Consider the following 26,893-nt stretch of genomic DNA (forward strand, 5'->3'; position numbering starts at 1 on the left):
ACATTCGCTGCCACGTGCAGACAGAAGAGTGTTGAAAGAGGTGTGAGTGGAATTATTGAAGTAAGTGACATTTTTTTTTTATTCGAACATCCTTTCTATTAGGCGTTCAGTACATCCTGGGCCAAGGCGACGAGGGCACGTTGTAATCTCAGATCCAGGGAGGCGAGCCAGATGGGCCACGGTGGGGGTGGGGGGAAAGCATAGGCGGGGGACTGGAAGGCTGCGTGGCACTGTGTGAGGCAGTGTTCTATGTCTGCATATGTGTGTGGACAGTTTAAGCACTCAGGTGCGGAAGTGTACAGGTATAGGTAAAATTTGGCTGGTGTATGTAAGAGATTAAACTGTATTCGGCGAAGAATGCGAGCTTCACGGATCGATAAGGATGAGTGCGGTGGTGGTAAATCAGCTAAATCCAATTTTTGCTGCGCGTAGTATTCGTCGACAGTACGTTTGTAAGCACTGACCGCCTGCTCCGTCGGTGGGCTCGTCCATGGGATCCCCGGCGACCGGTGTATAGTTTCGCAGGCAAGCTGGTGAGCCAGCTCATTGCCGGGGATGCCCATGTGACCAGGGATCCACCGAAGGGTCACCGGTCGTGGGCTTAATGCTAAGAGGGCGGCATCTATAAGGCCGATCGAGTAGGTAAAGGGAGGGCTCTTTCATGGAAGGCACGCAGAGCTGCCTGCGAGTCTGTATAGACAACGTATTGGGGGGCGGGGGGTAGGGTGGCAAAGTGTGTGATGGCATCGGCGATCCCGTGTATTTCGAGGGCGAGACGCGGCACAAAATAGCGTCCGTCGATGCGACGACGCCGGCGTAGAGCCCCCACTCGCTCGAAGTTCGGAACCTGTGCCGGTCTTCGTGCAACACAAGCCACACAGACGCACCACGTTGTGGAAAGAACTGCGGCATGCAAGGTTGTCCTTTCAGACTCGCGTTCACTTGCGAGAGCTATGTCAATGGCGAGGTATGTTCTCTAGCCTATCACATACTGTACAACGCCGTTAGATACGCCGAACCCACGCCTACACACATCGTGTGGGCGCCGTCCACGAGGGACTCCCTGGAAAAGAAGCTGCGAATGTGGCTGCTCGAGCACTTATCCTCCGGGAATCTACTTCCGCGACCTCCCCAACCGACGAGCCTAGCCGACCGCTTTTGTGGTTTCGAGAAATTATCGAATGTTACAAAAATCTGCGGAGGCTTAGCTTTGGTTAAGCCTGGTAGGTTGCGAAAGCAAAAGCGCAGCGCCTCCAACAGGAGGAAAACAGTGCGCCGCGTCTACAGGTCACGCGTGGCTACCGGCCGCCGCTGCGCGACGACTCGACTTGGTAGCCCATCTCTCACCCTGTTATGACGTCCCGCTATGACGTCACTACGCATACCATGACGTCAGAGGTCATAGCATGACGTCAATTGGTCGAAACGGTCCTGACGTCACAGGGCGCTAATTTCAAACGGGTCAATTGTACTTAGGCTAGTAACCATGCAACCAATTGAAGGGATCGTATAGTGATGCTCCAAGTAAGAGGGACTGAGCTTAGTTAATTGCTCAATTACCCAAATTAACTTTTCTAGTCAGGCCATGTAAAAAAATAAAACCGAGTAGGAAATTGGTCGAGCTCGGGAATCGAACCCCGTTCTTCGGCGTGCGAGACGAGCATGCTATCCACTCCGCCATGCCAGCTCGATGGTTTGCAATGAACAAAGGCGCGTCTAGTGAATACGGTGTCTTCGCTCACTCTCACCCTCCTCCCTTCCCTTCCGGCGAGGTTTAGGTGTCCACCGAGATATGAGAGACCGATACATTTCTTTTCCTCAAAAACCAATTTACCGACGAGCGAGGTGTAGAACCGAATGGGCGATGGCGTTCTATGGACTCCCTGGCAGCGTCGCAAGACGTTGTCGTGTTCCACTCATAGAGGCGAAGCTTAACATCTTAACCACACATCAGTGACCACACTTTAGGTCAAAAAAGTGCCCCCCTGAATTCTGGCGGGTGTCCACAGAGATATGTGAGACAGTTACTCTGTAATTTCCTTCCCTCAAATTGTACAATTTTCATTTTCTTTATTACTGGCCCTCTCCGTCTTCTTTCACTCCCACTTCCTCCCTTCCTGTACGGTGCGGTTCGAGTCTCCAACCAGATGACAGAGAATTAAAGCGCCATTACCTTTCCTCAAAAAGCGTTGCGTTGAAAAGGCAAGGCATCGCGCCGAACGGGTGGTGGTGTTACGTGGACTCCCAGGCAGTGCTACAACAAGCTCTCGCGTTCCACTCCTAAAGGCGAAGCTTAAGCGCCATTAATTAGCAGTTAATCAGTATTCAGGCATCAATCAGTAATTAACCATTAATTAGTGATTTGTCATCACTTAGTAATTAGCAATCCATTATATATGACGCCACCAGTGCCACAGAAGCAGCGAAAGTGGTGCGGCAAACGTTTTCGCCTCTACGCACTTTAGACAGTCAAAGTGCCCCCTGAATTTTTACCCGCTGCGATGGCTCAGTGGTTAAGGCACTCGTCTACCGAGCCGCAGTACCCGGGTTCGAACTCAACCCCGGCGGCCGCGTTTCGATGGAGGAGGATTGAAAAAGGCGCCCGTGGGTTGTGCGATGACAGTGCAAGATCACCAGGTGGTCGAAATCTTTCCGGAAACCTCCACTTCGCCATCTCTTTCTTTCTTCTTTCAATCCCACTTTCCTCCCGTCCCTTACGGCGCCGTTCAGGTATACAGAGAGATAAATGAGACAGGTACTGCGCATTTTCTTTCGTAAGTAATCAGTTTACCAATTTATTCAAAAATTATTCCGGAGTCGTCGACTACGGCACCTCTTTCTCTCTGTCTTCTTTCACTCCCAACTTCCTCTCTTCCCTTACGGCACGGTTCGGGTGTCCACCGAGGTGTGGGACAATTTCTGTGCCATTTTCTTTTCCTGAAAGACCCAATTTCAATATTTATTTTATTGACCTTAACAAAGATGGCGCACATCGACAATGGGGGATCCAGTGGGCGATCGGCCAATCGGGAAGCATGGATTGCTATTGGTTGTGTGAGACTTCATCTCGCGCACTAATCTCAGCTCGTGCGAGCGTTAAAGCGTGGGCGCACGGGATTTCAGACGAGTGGTAAGAGCTGCTCTCACTCCGCGTCTGTCGTGCTTTCTCTGAAACACGAGAACGCGAACGCGATAGCTTGGTGAGCTGACTGCTGAATCAACAGTTCGCTGTACATACTGAGGCAGCAGTTTCTCAGTCCTGTGCCTTCAGCGTCTGCGTAGCGTCAGATGGTACCGGAGGCAGGAAGAATGGTAGCCTCTTATGCTCTGTATGGGACCAGCAATGACGTGCAGTGTGGGCGGACGTGCTTCCTGGGGCCCCCGTATCCGAGCGCTCACTGCGTTCGGATGTGCTCGCACATGGCGATGCTCCCCTGCTGCCACGTCACCTGCGCCGAGCCAGTGCCTCCGAGAAAGTGCTGTATTACTGCGGTCGGGTGTGCTCATACACGGCGATGCTCCCCTGCCGCCCCGTCACCTGCGCCGAGTAGCAGCGCCTAAGCCGTTATTACACCTTTTTCGGCCGGGTGTGCTTGCACAAGGTGATCCTCCCCTGCTGCCGCAAGTCTGCGCAGAGCTGCAGCTCCCATGCAGGTGCTGTACGTACTGCGGACGGGTGTGCTCATACACGGCGATGCTCCCCTCCCGCCCCGTCACCTGCGTGTTGGAAGCGCAGGGCTTCCGCCAGGAAGACGTAGCAGTCATGACCTACACAAGCCAAGACCTGGCTGCACAACAGGTAAGCGACGACTACCGAAACTTTCCAACATTTCACAGCTGAACTTAATCAGAGGCCTAGCTACGTTGAGTGTCGGTAGATTCGAAGTCAGAACTGCGCAAAACTATTCAACGGGGACCGGGGCAAAAGCTGCGCAAGGCTCATTTTAAGTCCCGTCTTATGGCCTCCTCAGCCGTAGCCGAACCATTCATACCGTTGTGTTCTGCATCCCAAATATCTCTACTTTGGTGCAGTAATGCCAAAGGAACGCGCGCGTTCCTTTCGGATAGAACGCTACTCTGTTGGCAGCGCAGGTATTCGCATCTGTACAGCCTGAAAATATCGGGAGCTTGTTGTCTTGCAGGTCACCAGCTCGATCTATTCGATTTCAGTGAGAATCACTTCAGCTGCCAGCACCGGTAATCAAGCGATCTACTTCAATGCGTTCTCCGGCTGAGTGGCCGAGTGCTCTAACCACTGAGCCACGGCAGCGGGTGAAGCCAATACCTCCTAGAAAGACTTGAAGTCTTTCTAGGAGGTATTGGTGAAGCTAATAGTCTAGTTCCCAGTGTGGTCTTATTTGCAGTGTAAATCTTCCGCTGATTTTGAGGACAGCAAAGGCGCTGAACCGGCTTCCTGTGTCAGTAACCATTTCAATCTCCTTGGAAGTACGTGGCGGTGTTGTCCATCGTTTATAGATCCTTAAGCTTTATAAACGGTGGTGTTGTCCACCTAGCGCGTTGCGCTTAACGCGTTACAGGTCTCCCATCGTACCCTTCAAATTGCTGATACTAAATGGCATGTGCACAGCTGTTGCAGCTTTCGGTGTAAAATTCAGGAATATACACTTAGCGTTGGAAGGTTGTGAACAGAGGACATGAGCCTGCGTTCCTGAAGATGACTTGTTCAGGAATGAATTGCGTTCTTTCAGTACGCACGCTCTAAAAGCACTTTTTCGAGCATGATAACTGAACACGTTTTTCTGTCAGTCACCTGTACATTCTATTTGCAAGTGGAGCAACGAATCATATTGTTTCGCTGTTCCACAGTGAATAACTGAGATTTAATCTTTTTGAGTAATAGCTTTTGAAGTATTGCGTAGAGGGTACACGATGGTGTGCATTACAAATGGGTTACACTGACATACACTGTGCTTCGCGTCTCCCGCTTGCTTATGCATCATGATTCAGTGGCGAGCTATCCTGAGCGCCTGTGCAGTAACAGTCGCCACAGTTATTGCAAACTAGCTAGCGGCGACGTGGCGACAGTCTCTTTGCAGAAGGGCCATGCATACAGTCGATTAGCGGCATCGCGCTGTGAAGGTGCACGTATGTTGTAATATGGGATCAATTACTCATGGCCATCCAACCAAGCACAGCCATGCGGCTACAAAGGGAAGGTATACAGCTTCAACCGAAATTTTGTAGTTAAAGAACCGTTCGTCTGCTCAGGGCCCGAACCCGGGACCACCGCTTCATCGGAGCAGTCGCCCTACAATCTGAGCTGACGCTACCAACTGGCAGCTGACATCAGCGTCCAAAGCAAATACAACGTTTGCAAAAGCACGAGGTCAGAAAGTTACCGGGGCTCATCCGCATTACGACGGGTTCCATCTCTGCCCTTGTTAATCAAAAACCATTTTTTGTTGCTTGAGCATTAGAGGGGACATATCGGGGAGAAAATGGGGGATGAGTAAACAGAGTGAAGCCCTCGGAGAAGCCCTGCTCACCGTATTGGTATCAAACGGCCCATCGTCTCAGGTGGCCATTAATGATTGGTACCGAGAGACTGCCCAGAAAGAGCAACCCGGTAGTCACAATCCGCACAGATGGTAGCACCTCTGAACGCGTTGCAGCGGCGCATCACTTAATTCCCCTGCACCACGGCGGCAAGAGTGGTATGCGCGCTCCCAGGAATATATGAATGAGAAATAGAGATTGACAAATAGCATGGCGTTAAGATTTTGATCAAAAAAAGGAAGACTGCAAGAACAAAATATAAAATAAAAAAGAAATAGGTGTTTGGTCAATGAGCGTAGTTCGTAATGACGACCGCTCATGCACTTCCTACGTGTCGCTGAAGCCAGCGCCATTTAGTTTTTTTTTTTTACGCCTTTCTTTTGATCCATTCACTGACTGTTGCAGGTCCATCCTTTAATAACTGAGCGAGCTCCAGAGCACCCGAATGCCTTTCGATTCGTCGAATGCCTTGTAAACAAATTCCGAGCGCACATCAACAGTACCTCAAGGGAAAAACCCAGATCGGAACAATGCAAAACGATTCTCTGCAGGGTGCTCTCGGGCTTGTTCGAGTCACTGGCTTAAAGTGTACGGGAGGGTCTGTAATGCAAAACAATGCTCTGTTGTTTATTTTGCTGCTTTTCAGATACGGGGCAGGAAACCAGGGAGAGGTTGCAAGGTATAGGAGCCACCATTCTAGCTCATGGAACACTGCAGGTCTCCCAGGCACTGGCTCACTCGCATCGTCGCTGCGGTGTTGCGCTCTTCTTGCCTACGGCCGCCTAGCGGCCAATATTTTGTTTCGAAATAATAATTCATTTAATAAACGAATTATTACCGCTACGAAGTGTAGAATGTTCTCTTTTAAATCGTGCCTCAGACGACTTGCTCGGCTATTGAAACAAGCATGCGGGTGCTGCTTACCCCTTGCCGTGAAGAGGAATCGTTCAAGTTGTTGATGGTGTGGTAGAGCAGCTGTTCAGGCTTGCGAAATTAATGGCTTTCAACTATATTATCGTGTAAATACAATGAAATACCAGCAAGGCGTCAGTTCATGACTTTTTGATGAAGATTTTATAGTTGTGCGAGCTTTTTACATAAATAGAGAGTTTTAGTATAGCGTTAGCGTGATAGCGAACATAAGGGAAATTACGTTAGCGTGCCGCAAGCAACTTATCCCCACAGACAGTTTTAGTGTAGCGTTTTGAAAACGCTAAACGCCATCTGCTTGACATGGATGCCAGCGCTCCTTCTAAAATCGTTAACTTGCCAAAGTATAATATTTCCGAGTTTGTTAAACGAATTATTAGTGCAGCGTTCATTTTCGTCTGCAAAATGACCCCGAAATTGAAAATAAAAATGAAATAGAACCGTAAAATAGTGGCGCCATCTAGTAAAGGCAATGTTAACTACAAGCCGTTGGAGCAAAAATATTTGCCATCACATGACGTCTAATGTTCAAAAAACTTTTGTAAATTTAATATAAACTCTCTTTACATAATTTAAGTCCATAAAACATCGCGAAAAGCCTCCAAATCTATTTTTGTCTCCTTCGAGACGTTTTTGCTAGATTTCTGCTGCGTATCGAGCCGTTGCAGACGGTAGCAGTGCAGCTTGAGGTTCCATTAGGCTTGCGCGCTCCAGAATCGAGAGCGTATCTCAAAAACTGGGCTGAATTGCAGCTTAAACTTTATCGTCGAAGCAAGGTAAGTCATAGTGAAAAGCAAAAACACCAGTAGTTGCCGGTAAACATGCCAACCGGAATCGCAAGAGCTGCTGAATCGGCTGAAGCGGGCGGCTGTCGCTTGAAAGGACGCCGCCATGTTTCCACGCTAAGGGCGCAAAAGCCGCAACTGCCGCAACGCTAAATTCTGAAAATTGCGTGCGTACTCTAACGCTATTTCCCCGTTAGCGTTCTGCGCATGCGCACTCTGGACCCGCTATTCCGCAATGCACGCAATTACGCAAAGCCCGTAATACTAAAACTCTCTAATGTCGCCTTTCTTCCTGATATTGGGTTTTCACGTCACGGCGTTTCTTGTCAGCTATTCAAGATATTACGTATTGGGGCTAAACCAAAGCATTTGTTCTGTACATTTTGTTCTTAAAAGGCACCCGTTATGACCTGAAAATGCACATGTTATATTCAACACTGAAAGGGGGAGAAGAAAACAGAAGCACTAATCAGACGCTTCGATTAGATTAGTTTAGTTTAGTTTATGGGGTTTAACGTCCCAAAGCGACTAAGGCTATGAGAGACGCCGTAGTGGAGGGCTCCGGAAATTTCGACCACCTGGGGTTCTTTAACGTGCACTGACATCGCACAGTACACGGGCCTCTAGAATTCCTCCTCCAAAGAAATTCTAGCCGCCGCGGCCGGGATCGAACCCGCGTCTTTTGGGTCAGCAGCCGAGCACCATAACTGCTGAGCCACCGCGGCGGCTGGACACGAAGTCAGTTGCGTACGTGGACGCGGCAAGTGGCAAGGCGGGTGCGGCGGTCACCTCAGTGGTCGAGGGCCTCGGTGCCCCCGTATCGGCAGCCACCATTAGAGGTCGCAACGCGGAAACAGCTGAAGATGCGATAGCACTCGCTTGCGTTGGAACGGAAGTAAATTTTATAATTACCGATAGCAAAACGGCCATCTATAATTTTGGAAAGGGAAGGATCTCGCCGGAAGCGGCAAGGATTCTGGACAGTAGACGGCTAAACAGAAAAAATTGGCAGAGGCACAGCTTGGTTTAGCTCGGAAATTGCGAAAGCAACTTCATCCGTTTCTTCAGCCCGCATCCGCCGTGTCTACCGCCGCTCTGCGCCGATGGTTGTTGTTGTTGTTGTGACTGAGAGAATAATGAAAATGAAAGTGCACGGGCCTGCCAACTGGCTCCAGCCGAGCCACCACCCCTGCCACGTGCAGATAGAGAGGAGTTGAAAGACCAGAGGAAAGAGAAAAAGGAAAGGAAAGACGCCCGTCGCAGCAACAACCGCATCCGCCGAAGCGGACGCTGGCTGAAAAAAATTTGGCAGAGGCTTAGCTTGGCTAAGACCGGTAAGTTGCGAAAGCAATAGCCCTGGCTGCGCCTGGTTTGGCTGGTGGTGTGTCTTGGTAGTGCTCTTAGTAAAGCTTATGTTTATGAAAGTTTTGTCCATTTGTTTTACATGGCGTTATACTCACCACACGAGGGCCCCCACGTGCAGTGAGATTTATGTGTGCCTCGGTCGCCACAGAGCTCTGGGTCGCCAAAATGAGCGGCTGACGCTAACGGGTGATTGTCTGGAAGCTTCCCTCTTGTTTCACTCCCCCTTCCTCCCTTCCTGCACGGTGTGGTTCGGGGGTCCACTGAGATGACAGAGAATTTCCTTTCCTCAAAAAGCGTTGCGTTCAAAGGGCAAGGCATCGCGCCGAACAGGTGGTGGCGTTCCTCCCTTCCTGTGGTTCGGGTGTGCACCGAGATTTTTCGCAGCTAGTATGACGTCACGTCTAAGGTCACGCTAAAGGCCAAACGTATCCACCGCCGCGCTACGCTGAAGGGCTCGAACTGTGAGCAGTATTGCTTTCGCGTTAAAACTGGCCTAATTTGGACTCACGCACACGCGTCCGTTCCTGGCAACGACGCGGCCCACGAGTTAGCTCGACCTCTCTACCTCCGGGTAGCTGTGGAGCAGCCCGACTGCCGGAACATAAACGAGCGTCTGCAAAATTACACGGAGATGGCTGCAAACTATAGGCTACAGAGGGGACTGGTGCCACCAACGGATACAAGTGTAAACAAAATTCAGGGGGGCACTTTGCTGGCCTAAAGTGCGGCGAGGCGAATGCCTTAAGCGCGATGTTGCTGCTTGTGTCACTGGTGTTGTTAAGATGTTAAGCTTCACCTCTGAGTGTGAAACGCGACAGCGTCTTGCAACGCTGCCAGGGAGTATATAGAACGCCATCGCCCATTCGGTTCTACGCCTTGCTCGTCGGTAAATTGGTTTTTGAGGAAAGGAAATGTATCTGTCTCGCTAACCTCGGGGGATACCTGAGCCTCGCCGTAACGTGAAGGGAGGAAGATGGGAGTGAAAAAAGACACCGTATTCAATAGACGCGCCTTTATTCATTCGAAACCATCGAGCTGGCATGGCGGAGTGGCTACCATGCTCGTCTCACACTCCGGAGACCGGCGTTTGATTCCCGAACTCGACAAATTTCCTACTCGGTTTATTTATTATGCGAAGCATATTACTCGCACAACCGAGCTCTTCCTTGCTGCGCCGCGCACGGCCGCGTAGCTACCACTTGACCTTCATCGGCGCACCACGTGATATGACGTCACAACAGCTGTGAAAGCTGGGGCCTCGTGCGCTCGCTTGCGGACGCGCAGCCTCCGCCGGCGGCCTAACTCCCGCTCCTACCGCTAGAAGATACTGACGTCACGCAAAAGGCGACGCACTCGTTGAGTCAGTTGAGCAGCGAGATGTCGGCCAGGGAGAGGGCGGCTCGCCAGACCACCAATACACTCGTCTCACAAAGACAGCGTCGGGTCGCCGCCTTTTAGCCCGACTTCACATCCAGCACACTCAGTTCACAGAGGAGAGATGCCGCCTTCCCGTACACTGCAGACGCGCCCTTCACGTGCGGCCTCTCCCCACCAATATGTCCAAAGAGGATCATAATGGTAGGCGCCTGGCGCGGGCGCCATTTTCGGAGCAAACCAGGAGTCTTCTACGTGGACGCGTCCGGCCCGGACCCCAGGGGATGGTACACGGCCGCGGTTGTCCATGAGGGTAAAACAGTAGACGCCCTTACTTTCAAGGCCCAGTCAGCAATTCACGCAGAAGAGGTTGCCATCGCTTTGGCAGCCTCTCACACCTCCTCCAAATACATAATCACCGACTCGCGAGGGGCTTGCCGTAACGTCACGCAAGGGTGGGTTACTCCCCTAGCTTATCGCATTTACCAAAATTGTAGCCGAGACTCGGATCCCGCGCACCGATCTCTCGTTTGGGCTCCAGGTCACCAAGGCGTCCACGGAAATGAGGCAGCCGACGCCGCCGCCCGCGCGCTCTCTCTCCGGGCATTTCCCACGGGACCCGACGCCGACCAGGACACTGATTTCAATCCGATTTATACTTTTAAAGAAATATGCGAGTATTACAAATCCACGCACCAAACTCTTCCCACCCCGTGCAAAGGGCTGGGGAAGGTCAACAAGCGGGTACTCCTGCGCCTGCTCACCAACACGATGTTGTGCCCGGCAACTCTGCAACATTTCGATCCTCAATTCGACGGGCGGTGCTCACACTGTGGGGAGGTGTCTGACACTTACCACATGGTGTGGGCCTGCCAGCAGAACCCATCCCTACCCCCTATCCCAAACCCCACCCGAGAGGACTAGGAGGCGACCCTGTCCGGTTGCTGCACCCTCGAGGCCCAAAGGGCCTTAACGCAGCGCGCCCGGGCTGCGGCAAACGCCAATGGGGTACCTGTCTAGGCATCCCACCTAGTGGTTGTAAGGGCGTGACCCTTCAGGTCACGACCCCCCACACATCTCCCTATGATTTAATAAATGTTTTCACCACCACCACCGCCAGACCTCGAAACTATGCTTCGCATCCTAGGCTTAACCATAAGCTAAGCCAGGCCATTTTTTATCTGGCCTGCCTAGAAAGGTTAATTAGGCTAACTGGATAACTAAGCAATTAACTAAACTCATTCCCACTTACTTGGAGCATCACTATACGACCCATTTAATTGGTTGCATGGTTACTACCTAAAGTACAATTGGGCCCGTTTGAAATTCGCACACTGTGACGTCATGACCGTTTCGACCAATTGAAAAGCGTGACATTTCTGTCGACAACTCCTGCTTACAACGATGAGGCATTAAAAACTTCCGCCGTAATATGGAGGCAAACGCATGGCGGCGCGTCCAAGCTGGGAACTTCGTAAACCCGGTCTGGCCATATCATGTTCACAAAGATGACCAACAACACGATAAGTGCAAGCACTGCGGGGCGAGAGGGATCCTTGACCGCATAATCTTGGAATGCGCTAGCTCCCCAGGGGCTAAAGCAAATATAATCTGTAAAGAAACCTGGGAAGCCCTGCTGCGGAGCCAGGCCCTTGCTCCACACCCCCGACCCCGAGGTCCCGACCCCCGTCACCAAGGCCTGCGTGCCGGGGACGGGGAGTAGGGGGCCTCATCTAATGCAAAATAAAGTTGGTTTGGTTTATTGGAGTTTAGTGTTCCAAAGCGACTCAATCCATGAGGGACGCCGTTGTGAAGAGCTCCGAAAATTTCGACATCCAGGGGTTCTCATCATCATCAGGTTTCGATGGCAGATGGCGCTGCTAGCAACACCTTTTCCTTCCAATTTTATTTCTATTAATAAATAGCCACTAACAATAACAACACATCTGCCCACTGGGCGCCGAAGCGAGCCGCAATCGCTGCCACGTGCAGACAGAGGAGAGTTGAAAAAGATGAGAGAGGAATCTCAAAATTGAAGTAAGAGACGTGGCAAAAAAATTACCGACGATTACATTACTTCCTAATGCGAAATTTGAGCGCAGCAAATAAGCTGTTTCACCTTTTCGATAGATTGAGGCAAAGAAATCGAGCAACACATGTATGCGCTATCACAGAATTTTTTTTTATTTTTCACACGTATTCCTTTAACAAAGACTCCACTAACAGTTCTTGACAGTCATGAAGGAAGCTTTGTGGTCGGAGAAATAGACTGATATATGTTCGACTTGGTACACCAATGCTTGATTCTCAAAGACGAGATCTATACAAGTGCCTCGCGAGGTTGTCACAGACGTGGGACGCGTTACGAGCGAGAGGAACGGGATGTTATCCCGCATAAGTGTTAGGAAATTGCTGTTTGTCTTTATGTCAACATTAAAGTCCCCCACTACTAACATCGGTGTGGATCGATGGACGGTTAATGCGAGTTGCAGGAAGTGCACGACGTCTTTCGTGAGTGCGGTAGGGGCGATGTAGGCAGCTACTACCAGCAAGCCGTTGGGCAACTTTGCGGCGCACAGTTCGCCAACTTCATGTGACGTGCCAAACATTTCGACTGGTATTGCAGAGAGACCTGTGCGCAAGTAGATAGCGACTCCCGCCGCTCTGTTGTGGTCTCTGCGAGCACCACAGCAGTATAGGAAATCTATGATTTCGAGAGGCTCTTCGGGATCCATCCATTTTTCAGCAAAGCAAAATACAGAGGAGTGGCGCAGAATATGATCGTGGTGTACGTCCTTGGCATGTGCGGCAAGGGAGCGTACGTTAAGAATGTGGTTGTGAATGATGAATCAAGTGCTGCCAGCGAATGACGCGTCCATTGGCTGTCTGCGTGTGTTACTGATGTGTGGTTAACATGTTAAGCTTCGCCTGTAAGAGTGGAACGCGACAGCGTCTTGCAACGCTGCCAGGGAGTCCACAGAACGCCATCGCCAATTCGGCTGTACGCCTTGCTGGACGGCGGATGACTTCGACAGAGAAGGCTCCTGGGGGTAGAACCAAGATGTCACTGAAGATGCCCCCAAACCGCAGGAAAAACCATTAGTGTAAATAAAGTTTTCCCTTCCTTCCTTCCTTGCTGGACGGTAAATTTATTTTTTGAGGAAAGGAAATGTATCTCTCTCGCATATCTTGGTGGACACCTGCACCTCGCCGTAAGGGAAAGGGGGAAGATGGGAGTGAACGAAGACGCCGTATTAGCTAGACGCGCCTTTGTTCATTCCAAACCATTCAGCTGGCATTACGGAGTGGCTAGCGTGCTCGTATCGCACTCCGGAGACCCTGGTTCGATTCCCCAACTCGACCAATTTCGTTCTCGGTTTTATTGATTTATGCGGTCTAACTAGAAAGGTTAATTAGGCTATTTCATATTTATATTATTGAATTTCTATCCATCGTGTTCTGTCATTAACCTGTCAATTGTTGGAACTGTCTAGGATGTTCGACACAACGTATATGAAACGAGCAACGTCTTACTGAGTGGGGAAGTGCGTGGTGGTGGAGGGAACGCGGCTTCGTACTTATGTTTTTTTTCAGCAGCGTCTCCTTTCGCGGACGCTGTTGTCGCTGCGGCGCGCGTCTTTCTTTTCTTTTCTTCTGACCTCTTCATTCTCCTCTATATTAATTAGGCTAATTGATTAATTAAGCAATTAACTAAACTCAGTCCAACTTAGTTGCAGCATCACTATACGATCCCTTTGATTGGTTGCATGGTTACTAGCCAAAGTACAATTGGCCCCATTTGAAATTCGCGCACTGTGACGTCACGAGCATTTCGACCAATTGAAAAGCGTGACATTGGGGGCGGAGCTGGTTACGAGGCCGACGACGACGCGAAACCCAGGAACGGACGCCAAAGAGCTGCGCTCTAAAACAGCGTCTGTCGATGCGCCGACGCCGGCGCAGGCCCCTCGCTCGCTCGAAGTTCTAAACCTGTGCCGGTCTTCGAGCGCAACAGGCCCCAGAGACGCACCACTTCGCAGAAAGAACTGTGGCATGCAAGGTTGTCATTCCCGACTTGTGTTTTGCTTGCGAGAGCTATGTCAATGGCGAGGTATCCATCCATTGACTTGGTAGCCGATCTCTCACCCTGGTATGACGTCACGCTATGACATCACTGGGCATGGCATGATGTCAGAGGTCATTCTAAATGCCACGCGTGGCTACCGGCCGCCGCTGCGCGACGACTCGACTTGGAAGCCATTACATTCGCGGAGGAAGTTGCTATCGCACTTGCAGCTGCGGATCCAGCGTCCCGAGTCATTATCACCGACTCAAGAGAAGCTTGCCGCAATTTTCAACAGGGCCAAATTCCAGATCGTGCTTTCCAAATTTTACACAGATGTGAGTACCGGGATTTCCCAACCCGGCGCACCATCATCTGGGCCCCAGCACATGCGGGGATAGAGGGAAATAAGGTAGCGGACACTACCGCCCGCGGGCTTAACCACCGGGCATCGCCTCTCTCGCCGCCTGATCCGGCTACTGATTTTAATCCGGCTATTACTTTTCGGGAGATCTCTCTCCTGTATCAAAACGCTCACGACCGATACCCACCCCCCTGTAAAGGCCTCAATAAGGCAGAGGAGCGTTGGCTACTTCGCCTCTACACCAACACGGTACTGTGCCCGGCAGTGCTCAAACATTTCAATTCGGCCTTTTCGGGCGAGTGTCCACACTGTGGGGAAGTGTTTGCGGACACGTATCACATGGTGTGGGCATGCCCTGCCAATCCTGCTTTCCCACCCCACCCGAGAGGACTGGGAGGCTGCCCTGCTCGGCTGCTCAACTCTCCAGGACCAACGAGCCCTGGTGACATGAGCCCGGGCCGCCGCGGAGGCCACAGGGGTCCCGGACTAGGGATCCCTCCTAGTGATTGTGAGGGCCGGGCCCTTCAGGCACGGTCCAAGCAATACCTCTCTTGTATATAGTATAAATAAATGTTTTACACCACCACCGCCATTTATCACGCTGGTATGACGTCAGAGGTCATTCTAAAGGTCAAACGTGGCTCTCGGCCGCCGCTACGCTAAAGGACATTCATGAGCGTAGTATTGCTTTCGCAATAAAACAGGCATCGCGAGTTTCTTCCTCCGGAGAAGGCGGATGTCGAAGCAGACGGACGCATTCTGCGACAGCTATATACAGACGAACACCTACTGGTGTCTCGCAATGGGTGCTCACTGTGACCCGAAAATTAATTCTTTGTGCACACACTGTGACGAGCACTGGTGTATATCCCACATGGGGTGGGCCTGTAAACACAGTCCCCAATACCCTCTCCACCCATACCCCCACTAAAGAGGCTTAGGAGACCTCCCTCCTGAAGGCGGTGGGATCCCACGTCATCCCGGACTAGAAATGCGGACCAAGGAGATCCCAGAATTCACTATCTGCGCTAGCGTATTACCCGCCGCGGTGGTTCAGTGCTTAAGGCACTGGTCTACCGAGCCGCAGTACCCGGGTTCGAACTCGAACCCGCCGCGGCCTCGTTTCGATGGAGGAGAATTGCGAAAGGAGCCCGTGTGGTGTGCGATGTCAGTGATGATGATCAAATCAAATCAAATCAAATCAAATCAAATCTTTATTTCAGCATCGCAAAAATGCTGAAGGTCGTGGACAAAAAGCCTCTTTATGGGCTTGACTAGGCCCACGGCCCTTTTCTGCATGGCAGCATGGCATACAGCAAGAGAAAATTGTTCCAAGTTGATTGTACACAGCTCTGAGAAAAAAAAGAAAAAGGAAGACAAATGAAAGTTCACAGAAGGTAAGCAACTTGGTACAGTTATTAGCAATATAAATACAGGCATGTATGAAACAAATCTACGATGAAGGCAGTTCTTAATATCATAGAATATTGCATGAAATGTCAAAAAGAGAATGACTGAAATAAAAACTAAACAATGACTAAAGAAATAGAAAATTCGTAACAGAAAGAAAACCAAAAAAAAGAAACTTCTGCCTACATTTGTTTAGGTATGAGGGATGGAGATGACGCTGCATTTGAAGTCTATAATTTGTTCGTGAGAGTGGAATTTCCCACGTTTCAGCTTGTCGTGTAGAACGAATACTAGATTTTAGCTTTAGGTTTGCAATATTAACTAACGATGAAAAGCCTTTATTTAATAAAAGAGTTGAGGCTCTTTTAAAGAGCCCCGCAATGGGTAGAGTCCCTATTGCGGGACCCCGTTGGTCGAAGCCGCCAGCTTAGCCCTCTTGACCAAAGCCTTTTGGGCTTGAAGGCCCGAGCAGCCAAGCAGGGCCGCCTCTGGTACGGTTGGGGTGGGGTGAGATAGCTGAGTTGCGCTAGCAAGCCCAAACCATGTGGTAGATGTCAGCCACATCGCCACAGTGTTTGCACCTGCCAGTGAACGCGGGATCGAAGTATTTTAATTCTGCCGGGCACAGCATTGTATTATTGAATAGTGATAGTAGAACGCGTTCGTTTGCTTTACCCAGTACCTTTGCAGGGGCTGGGTACACGAGATGTCTATCCTTATAATAAGATGTTGCAAGATCCCCAGGTGGTCGAAATTTTTGCGGAAACCTCCCCGACGCCACCTCTTTCTTTCTTCTTTCACTCCCGCCTTCCTCCCTTCCCTTTCGGCGCGGCTCAGGTGTACACACAGATAAGTGAGACAGGCACTGCGCATTTCCTTTCCTAAAAAATCAATTTACCAATTTATTCAAAAATTATTCCGGAGCCGTCGACTACGGCACCTCTTTCACTCTTTCTTCTTTCACTCCAAACTTCTTCTCTTCCCTTACGGCACAGATTGGGTGTCCACCGAGGTGTGAGACAATTTCTGTGCCATTCTCTTTTCCTGAAAGACCCATTTTTCAATATTTATTTCATTGGCCTTAAAAAAAATGGCGCTTATCGATAACGGGGGATCGGCCAATCGGGAAGCATGGATTGCTATTGGTTTTGTGGGGTTTAACGTCCCAAAGCGACTAAGGCTATGAGAGACGCCGTAGTGAAGGGCTCCGGAAATTTCGACCACCTGGGGTTCTTTAACGTGCACTGACATCGCACAGCACACGGGCCTCTAGAATTTCTCCTCCAGAGAAATTCTAGCCGCCGCGGCCGGGATCGAACCCGCGTCTTTTGGGCCAGCAGCCGAGCACCATAGCCACTGAGCCACCGCGGCTTGCTATTGGTTTTGTGAAGCTTCATCTCGCGCAGTAGGGACACGGGTTTAGTGGACATACTTTGATACTCATTGTGTGTGTGAGAGTGCGTGAGTGTTGAGTATGTTTGATGTCACTTTTTTTTTTCACCCTTTTCTTTCATCCTCATCTGGAGTAGCATGCCAGGCCCATAACCAGGCAGACCTCTCCATTATCAATTAAAGTCTCTTTCCTCCTCCTCCTCCTCGCGCAGTAATCTCAGCTCGTGCCAGCGTTCCATCGTGAGCGCACGTATTTCCGACGAGTAGTAAGCGCTCCTCTCACTCCGCGTCTCTCGTGCTTTCTCTGAAACACCAGAACGCGAAGGTGATAGATTGGTGAGCTGACTGCTGAACCAACAGTTCGCTGTACTGAGGAAGCAGTTTCTGAGTTCAGCGTCTTCAGCTTCTGCGGAGCGTCAGAAGGTACCGGGGGCAGGAAGAATGGTAGCCTCTTATGCTCTGCATGGGATCAGCAATGACGTGCAGTGCGGGCGGACGAGCTTCCTGGGCCCCCCGTCTCCGAGTGCTGACTGCGTTCGGATGCGCTCGCACATGGCGATGCTCCCCTGCTGCCACGTCACCTGCGCCGAGCCAGTGCCTCCGAGAAGGTGCTGTATTACTGCGGTCGGGTGTGCTCATACACGGCGATGCTCCCCTGCCGCCCCGTCACCTGCACCGAGAACCAGCACCTAAGCCGTTATTACACCTATTTCGGCCGGGTGTGCTCGCACTTGGTGATCCTCCCCTGCTGCCGCAAGTCTGCGCAGAGCTGCTGCACCTAGCAGTTGCTGTAATTACTGCGGTCGGGTGTGCTCATACACGGCGATGCTCCCCTCCCGCCCCGTCACCTGCGAGTTGGAAGCGCAGGGCTTCCGCCAGGAAGCCGTCGCTGTGATGATCTACACAAGCCAAGACGTGGCTTCACGACAGGTAAGCGACGACTACCGAAACTTTCCAACATTTCACTGCTGAACTTAATCAGAGGCCTAGCTACGTTGAGTGTCGGTAGATTCGAAAAGAGAACTGCAGAAAACTGTTCAACAGGGGCCGAGGCAAAAGCTGCACACGGCTTATGTTTCTTCCCGTCCCATGGCCTCCTTAAGTCGTAGCCGAACTATTCGTACAGTTTTGTTCTGCATCCTAAATATGTCCATTTTGGTGCATTAATGCCAAAGGAACGCGCGCGTTCCTTTCGTACAGAACGCTACTCCGTTTCCAGCGCAGGTATTCGCTTCTGTACACCCTGAGAATATCCGAGGAGCTTGTTCTGCTGCAGGTCGCCTGCTAGATCTACTCGATTTCAGTGAGACCCTTTTCACCTGCTAACATCGGTAATTAAGCGATCTAGTTCAATGCGATGTGCGGAATGCTGTGTCCGGAACGCGGACAGCTAGTGGATGGGCAGCGCTTCCACCCTGCCATGCTGGCAGGTAGCAGTTAATGGTTGATCCTGAGAGGTTGCTCACCCAATGAACGCTGCGGCCATTGCTGCAGAGCCGCGTGTCTGGCACAACCTTGTCAGTGTAAACGCATGTAGCCCACATCTCTCTCACCACAACCTAGTTCGCGATTGAGGCGTCCACTCAACCACGGAGTCAGTTACGCGTATTTCGTTTGCTTTCGAAGATCGCTTTCAGCGCAACCCCGGAGCGGCTGAAGATCGCTATAGCTCTGAGTGACGGAGTCGGCGGAACTCGCGGAATATGGTGCAGTAAAGCTATAGCTTTAAAACAGACAGTGTTACTCCGCGCCTGCTTTGTGGGCGAGAAATTTAAGGCATGAAAAAGCCAGAGCATGTTGTCAGAGAAAAGCCCGCATGTAGTCATTCTCCTGACAATTTATCGCGATAAGCCTGGTGGCAAAGCATTTATTATCGTTTGGCCGCCACAAGGAACGCGCTACTGTTTGATCGCGGAAGTAGGCAGTGCAAACAAGAAGAGTAGTTTTTGAGTAAAGGAAATGCGCTGTAACAGTTTCACGTCTCGGCACCTCAACCGCGCTGTGAGTGAAGGGAGGAAGGTGAGAGGGAAAGAAGAAAAAAAAAGTGCTAGCTTTGATGCCGCTGCACTTGATGTATTAAAGCGAACGTAGAAGTCTTATGGCCTAAATTGTAAGGGGGTTGCGGTTGCCACACCACGTGGCCATGAGCCCTTGGCGCTCTGCGGATTCCAAGGCTCGTGTAACGGCCCGGAGTGAGGTATCCGGGTCGGAGCTGAGTAAAGCCGCCTCCTAGTGTTCGGGAGCAGACAGCTTCAAGGCCGATGAAGGGGGTATGAGTGCATGGCCATGGGTAATATCAGCATATATCACGGCATTCGGGAAATGGTGTGGAGGTGACAGCAAGCTACTTCTAGTCATCATTATCGTCATCATCCTGACTCATCAGCAGGCCCATTCTGACTTTTCATAGGCGACTGCCCCGATGGACGCCTCACAGGCATGGATTGGCGTCTGTACGCATGCGTGCATTCCTCGGCCTTTTTCCGCTTGCGGTCTTCGGCTCAATCTCGTTCCTAGCACACTTTAGGTACTTCAGTTCTAGCTTTGCACGAGGCAAGAAAATTGGAGGTTTTTGAAGGTAGGAAGTGCCGCTTTCACTCACTTCTCGGAGGACACCTCAATATCGATGTGAAGTAAGGGAGGAAACTGCAAGTGTAAGATAGAAAGAGGAGCTGTAGTGGAGGGCTCCGGAATAATTTAGACCACCTGGGCAGCTCCGGAATAATTTAGACCACCTGGGCATCTTTAACGCCACCGCACAGCACCCGGGTGCCTTTGCTTCGCATCCATCAAAACGTTCCCACCGCAACCAGGTTCTCCGGCTGAGTAGCCGAGTGCTCTAACCACTGAGGCACGGCAGCGGGTGCAGTTAATAGTCTAGTTCCCAGTGTTGTCTTATTTGCAGTGTAAATCCTCTGCTGACTTTGAGGAAAGGAAAGGCGCTTAACCGGCTTGCGGGGTCAGCGCCCATCTCAATAGCGTTCGAAGTACGTGGCGGTGTTGTCCATCTAGCGCGTTGCGCCTAACGCGTTACAGGACTCCCATCGTCCTTTCAAATTGTTTATACTAAATGGCGTGTGCATAGCTGTAGCAGCTTTCGGTGTAAAATTGAGGAATATACACTCAGCGTTGGAAGGATATAGGACATGAGCCTGCGTTCATGAAGATGATTTGTTCACATAGAGTTTCTTACTATTACCTAGAGGGAAAGCTGGCGGCGCTGCCCTTCAGCCACCATGGACGCTCAAAGCATCATGGGACGGTGAGCTACTTGTTGCGAGACAGTCGTATTTTTTTGAGAACACGGAGCTGCACTACTGAGATGTTTCATTCCGAAAACGCTGTTCGTGTGTGCGCAGACGACTTTCGCGCGAACGCAGTGTGCAAAAGCCATAGTAGTGAAAACGCAACCACACACGACGCTAATAAAAGGTTTCACTTTTCCGAAATGCCAATAAGTAACCTCTTAAAGTATCTAAGCAACAAATTTTTTCAATACATATTTACTTTATACATGGGCCTGTTAATTACGAAATATTAGCATTTGTAGTGTTCATTACTTGGCCAATCGGAAAGCTAGTCATCTCTTATTTTGGGCAAACATTGCATTTACATGCTTTTCTGCCCGTTTGTTACAATTTAGAGACAGGATATTGAATGTAAGGACATTCGTATTTATCGAACAGCTTTATTTTTGCATTATTTTTTGGCCAAAAGTTGTAGTTCTGCAGTCGGTAGCCCACCGCCCCATGATGCTTTAAGCGCCCATGGTGAATGAAGAGGTCTCGAGGGGCCTCCATGCAAACTCCCATAGACGGGGTGCCAGCTTTCCCTCTAGGTAATAGTAAGCAACTCCATGCTTGTTCAGTAATAAACTGTGTCCTTTCAGTACGCACGCTCACAATAAAAGCACTTTTTGGAGCATGATAACTGAACACGTTATTCTGTCAGTCGCCTGTGCATTCTATTTGCAAGTGGAGAGGCGAATCATATTGTTTCGCTGTTCCACAGTGAATAACTGACATTTAATCTTTTTGAGTAATAGCTTTTGAAGTATTGCGCAGAGGGTACACGATGGTGTGCATTACAAATGGGTTACACTGACATACACTGTGCTTCGCGGCTCCCGCTACCTTATGCATAATGATTCAGTGGCGAGCTATCCTGGGAGCCTGTGCAGTAACAGTCGCCACAGTTATTGCAAACTAGCTATTGGCGACGTGGCGATAGTCTCTTTGCAGAAGGGCCATGCATACAGTCGATCCGCAGCACCGCGCTCTGAACGCTGCACATATGTTATAATAATATGGGAGCAATTACTCATGGCCATCCAACCAAGCACAGCCATGCGGCTGCAGAGGGAAGGTATACAGCTTCCACCGAAATTTCGTAGTTAAAGAAACGTGCGCTCTGGTCCGGGGCTCGAACCCGAGACCGCCGCTTCATCGGAGAAGTCGCTCTACAAACTGAGCTAACGCTGCCAGCTGGCAGCTGCCATCAGCGTCCAAAGCAAATCCAACGTTTGCAAAAGCACGAGGTCGGAAAGTTACCGCTGCTCATCCGCATTACGACGGATGCCATCCCTCCCCGTGTTAATCGCCAGCCATTTTTTTTTTTTTGCTTGAGCATCAGAGGGGACATGTTGGGGTGAAAATGGGGGATGAGTAAACGCAGTGAAGCCCTAGGGGAAGACCTGCTCACCGGCTTGCGATCAAACGGCCCATCGCCCATCGTCTCAGGTGGCAGTTAATGACTGTTCCCGAGAGACTGCCCGGAAAGATCAACCCGGCAGTCACAATCCGCACAGATGGTAGCACCTCTCAACGTGTGGCAGTGGCGCATCACTTGACCGCTGCACCATTGCGGCAACAGTGGCATGACGGCTCCCAGGGATCTATGAATGTGAAGTAGAGAATGACACATAGCACGCCGCTAAAATTTTGATCAAAAAAAGAAAGGCTCCAAAACAAAATATGAAATAAAATAAAAAGAAATCTGTGTGTGGTCAATGAGTGTAGTTCGTAATGGAGACCGCTCATGCACTTCCTTAGTGTCGCTCAAGCTAGCGCCACTTGGTTTAATTTTTTTATTGCCTTCCTTTTCATCCATTCACTGACTGTTGCAGGTCCGTCTTTTAATAACCGAGCGAGCTCCAAAGCACTCGAATGCCTTTCGATTCGTCAAATTTCTTGCAAACAATTTCAGAGCGCACATCCCCAGTACCTCAAGGGAAACCCAGATCGGAACAATGCAAAAGGATTCTCAGCAGGGTGCTTTCGGGCTTGTTCGAGTCACTGCCTTAAAGTATAAGGCAGGCTCTGTAATGCAAAACAATGCTGTTTGTTTATTTTGCTGCTTTTCAGATAAGGGGCTGGAAACCCGGGAAAGGTTGCAAGATATTGTAGCCATTGAACCGGTTCATGGAACACTGCAGGTCTCCCAGGCACTGGCTCCCTCGCATCGTCACTGCGGTGTTCCGCTCTTCTTTGTTACGGCCGCCTAGTGACGGCAAATATTTTGTTTCGAAATAAGGTTTAATTCAATAAACGAATTATTATCCCTACTAAGTAGTGAATGTTTCTTTTTTTTTATGAATGACGCTTCACACGACTTGCTCGGCGATTGAAACAAGTAGGCGGGTGCTGCTTATCTCTTGCCGTGAAGAGGAATCGTTCGAGTTGTTGATAGTGTGATAAAGTAGCTCTTCAGGCTTGCTAAATAATGGCTGTCAACTATATTATCGTGTAAATACAATGAAATATCAGAAAGGCGCCAGTTCATGACTATTTGATGACCCTTTTGTGCTTTTGTGAACTTTTTACATAAATGCCGCCTTTCTTCTTCATCAAACTTTAAGGGAAGCCTTCATCCAATCTTGAAGTACAAATGTTATAGCGCAAGCAAAGACACGGACAAGAGAGACGAAACACACACACAAGCGCTTGTGTGTGTGTTTCGTCTCTCTTGTCCGTGTCTTTGTTTGCGCTATAACATTTCTAACTTCAAGATAAACGACGAACTCGCCAGACAGGAAGTTTTAATGCCTTCAGCCAAGAAGGCTCCACTACGCTCCCCTAATGCATCCTTTCACATGCTACATAGGGCGTTACATTACATACAGGGACATGAGAATGACACAAAGAAAGGTTATAAACAGTTATATCAAAAGAGGCCTCTTTTTGAGAAGTCGCGCGTTGAAATAAATGGAAGCCATTATAGTGTTCATACCAGTAGTTCTTTTCGGCTGCGGCATGAGCTATTCGTCGCCGCCGAAAATGGGCAACTGGATGTTGTGCTCGCCTGTATGGTCTGCTTGTGTATTACCGATGATGTCAGACCGGTAGAATCGTACTGCATTCGGGCAACGATGACTGCAACCGAGATTTTGGTGGCTTGTTACTTTGTTCCTCCCTAGGCAATGCCCGTTGAAATAGAATACACTATGTAAACGTTGACGCTATTCATATCGGGCATTGTGCCTCACGACACGCGTTTAGAAGAGAAGAACCAAAATTAAACCCTGATTCGGAAGCGTTAACTTGAATGCAGTATTGAGTCATCAATTTCACGAAATCTTATCGTACTAAGTCCAAACTATATAAAAAATTCCTACTGAACTAAACCAAAAAAAAAGGAAGATGACAGGGTGCCATAGCGTTAAACTTCAAAAGCAGAGATAGAAAATGTGCTTAATGCTCTCCAATTTGGTCTTGTGTACTGCTTCAGAAATGGCAGGAAATGGCTTCTTTAAGGATACCGCTGGCTCTGTACCTTGAGCTGGCGATTTCTTCTTGTAGAAATTTCTAATTAAAGACCACAGATTTTTCGTAATAATACATACAGCGCCGTTCACGTAGAAAACGAGACATCGCTATGCTTATAAGCAGATGGATGATATGAGCATGAAGGGAATTCTGTCATTTCTTTTACTCTAGCTTTTGTCTTTTTCTGAAGACGATCTCATTGCCGCAGAACGCAAGATACAGTCGTAGACTACGGAGTCAGCACGCACCAGGTACGTACTTAATGCTTCGTACGCAGGATGCGTAAATTACGTAATGTGCGGTACGTAAATGGCATTATTTGAGTATTTGTTTCATTTGTCAAATCCTTGTTTTGAGACGGCTTGGTAAAAGGTAGAACTCACACTGCATGATATGTCTGCTCTCTGACAAGTATTAATTTTGTAACTACATCTGCCAGAGACTAAACACGGCATGCGGAGTGTACTCAGTATTACTTACACGCTAATAGCCTACAACAAGCGTTCTCAAAAAGTGTTTGAACAAAGGTAAGGTTTCGTTTCTCTAAGCAAGATAACTTCGTTTCCGTTGCTTTGCTATGCGTCATTCAAATGGAGCGTCGATGCATAGGTACAATTTTTTTTGGTTATCGCTACTTGGGCCAAACTCCTCTAATTCAGTCGAATTGCAATTTTGTCCGCACGGAAAAAAACGCACGTTCTATAAGAAAAAAAATTGCTGAGGCTGAGCCCTCCTGAACCAAGTGAACGAACTAAAGCAAAACCAGTGTTATTTACTTCGAAGAATGGTGGGACGTCATTGCTACATAATCGCATAACAGCTCATCACGTGACGCGAATGTCATCTCCAAAGGTCAAGCTTAATGCTCAGTGCCAAAGGTTAAGGTAAAGGACAAGGTCGGAGGCGAAAAGTCAAGTGGCCACTGGTGATAGGTCACGCGGTTGCTAGTCATTAGCTATGACCATACCATACAGGCATATCATGGCCATGCGCAGCAAGACATATGGTTGTGCACTGCTAGTCTTGGAGAGGGGTGCTTGGTGTGACCTTGGTCGGGCTTCAAGGTCAAACGCGCTAAGATAGCCGAAACTGAGATGTACTTCGAGTAATACAGCTTTCGCTCTAAACATGCAGGACGCACTGTACGCATGGGTCAATTCGCTGATTTAGCTCGAAGCGCTCCCAACAACCAAAACGTACTTGCGCAAGGCGCGCAACAGTGATTTTCTCGCTCGGATATCCTTTCGCCAGAGTATGAATGCGCTATAATTTGATTCACCTCACCCACTTGGTTTCACCTCCGTAGGAAAGCTGTTGAATATACGCTGAACGCGTGCTGAACCTTCCAGTGTGACCAGATCGGAGAATAAAGCTTGTAAATCACGCCGCGTGTAAGCGGCTTTTCTCTAAGAGGATTCTGGTGTGGGCTAGTTGGTTCATTCTTAATAAACAGATTCACAACAGCGCTACGGAACGAGGACAGAAGGAACACGAAAAACACAGGACGGGCGCTGACTACCAACTCTTTATTGCGTGAAATAACCAGCACAGATTTATACTATTTCCTGGACCACGTGATGCACTGTCAGCCACGGGACACAGCGAAGGAACGCCTCACACGTTTGGGGAGTCATCACACAGCTCGACAGAACTCATAAAACGTGCATGCACTATCAAAATATAGCATTGCCAAGCTAATGATAAAGGGGCTAACAGATACAAATTCGCTTTACAGATTAATACAGATTCGCTTTTCTCTGGAGCTCTTTTTTGTTTTAATAAGTTGGTTGGTTGGTTTACGGGGTTTAACGTCCCAAAGCGAGTAAGGCCATGAGAGACGCCGTAGTGGAGGGCTCCGGAAATTTCGACCACCTGGGGTTCTTTAACGTGCACTGACATCGCACAGTACACGGGCCTCTAGAATTTCTCCTCCAAAGAAATTGAACCGCCGCGGCCGGGATCAAACCCGCGTCTTTCGGAAGTACAGAAATACTGAATTTTGTTTGCATAAAAACGAGAAAACAAAAGCCGCCGAATTTCATACGGAAAAAAAGAGTGGATTGTAGCACCATGCAACGTCCCGTGAAACGTCCCACTTTCCTGATATTGGGTATTCACGCCAGGTCGATTCTTGTTGGATATTCAAGATTTTACATATTGTGGCTAAAGCATAGGATTCGTTTTGTACATTTTGTTCCAGGAGAAGGTATTTCACTTTCAAGGAAGGCGCGAGCTGACTTGTTGAAAAGAGCGCTAGTCCCGAAACTGACCCTTGCTAAGGAGGATTCTTTATGAGGAGTGGCGTAGCCAGATCGCCACTAGCGAGTTTTTATTGCGAAAGCATTATTTACCTCACAGGAACGAAAAGCCGTCACCGGAAGTTGACCGCAAACCACGCCCACAGGAAGTGGTACCTCTCACGTGACCTTATACGTTATAGTCAGATTTAATTTTCTGGTGAGAGTGTAGTTCGTCGGAACCCAAATGAATAAATCAATACATAAGCAATAGAGGGATGAATGAAGTGCGCGCACAAATGAATAAGGGAATAAATAAGGAATAGAGGCATGAATGAAGGAAAGTCCACCCACCAGCTACCTATCTTGTATTTGTACATGGTGTATATTGCCGCCCTACCCCTACCCTGTCTTTCTATCGCTCCCTCTCTCTTTCCCTCTCGTTGTCCTCTCCCTTTCATTTTAATCCGGCTAGCTGCAGCTCAGGTGCTTCAGGTTTTCGATGAAAGACGCCGCTGCTGGCAACATCTTTTAAGGCGGAAGCCTTTAATGCCCCATCGTTGCAAGCAGGAGTTGACAGAAATGTCACGCTTTTCAATTGGTCTAAATGGGCGTGATGTCACAGTGCGCGAATTTCAAACGGAGACAGTTGTACTTTGGCTAGCAACCATGCAATCAACTAAAGGGGTGGT

General features: G+C 49.4%; 1 protein-coding gene and 2 long non-coding RNA genes across 3 annotated transcripts; 2 read left to right on the top strand and 1 right to left on the bottom strand.

Moving 5' to 3' along the window:
- Positions 1-2,827: 2,827 nt before the first annotated feature.
- Positions 2,828-6,360, top strand: LOC149364705 (uncharacterized). Its single transcript, XR_016288627.1, has 2 exons — positions 2,828-3,799; positions 6,164-6,360. It is a non-coding gene; the product is annotated as an uncharacterized LOC149364705 (long non-coding RNA).
- Positions 6,361-12,190: 5,830 nt separating this feature from the next.
- On the bottom strand, positions 12,191-12,814 carry LOC149364706 (uncharacterized; the record flags this gene model as incomplete). Its single annotated transcript, XM_089568742.1, has 1 exon — positions 12,191-12,814. A coding segment is annotated over one exon (624 nt), but the record flags the coding sequence as incomplete, so codon positions are not given.
- A 4,644-nt stretch (positions 12,815-17,458) lies between these two features.
- On the top strand, positions 17,459-22,763 carry LOC149364707 (uncharacterized). Its single transcript, XR_016289214.1, has 2 exons — positions 17,459-18,130; positions 22,564-22,763. It is a non-coding gene; the product is annotated as an uncharacterized LOC149364707 (long non-coding RNA).
- The last annotated feature ends 4,130 nt before the right edge of the window (positions 22,764-26,893 follow it).

This window comes from Amblyomma mixtum, chromosome 2 (assembly GCF_055824585.1).
Source record: "Amblyomma mixtum isolate Tamu chromosome 2, ASM5582458v1, whole genome shotgun sequence".
Classification (NCBI taxonomy): Eukaryota; Metazoa; Arthropoda; class Arachnida; order Ixodida; family Ixodidae; genus Amblyomma; species Amblyomma mixtum.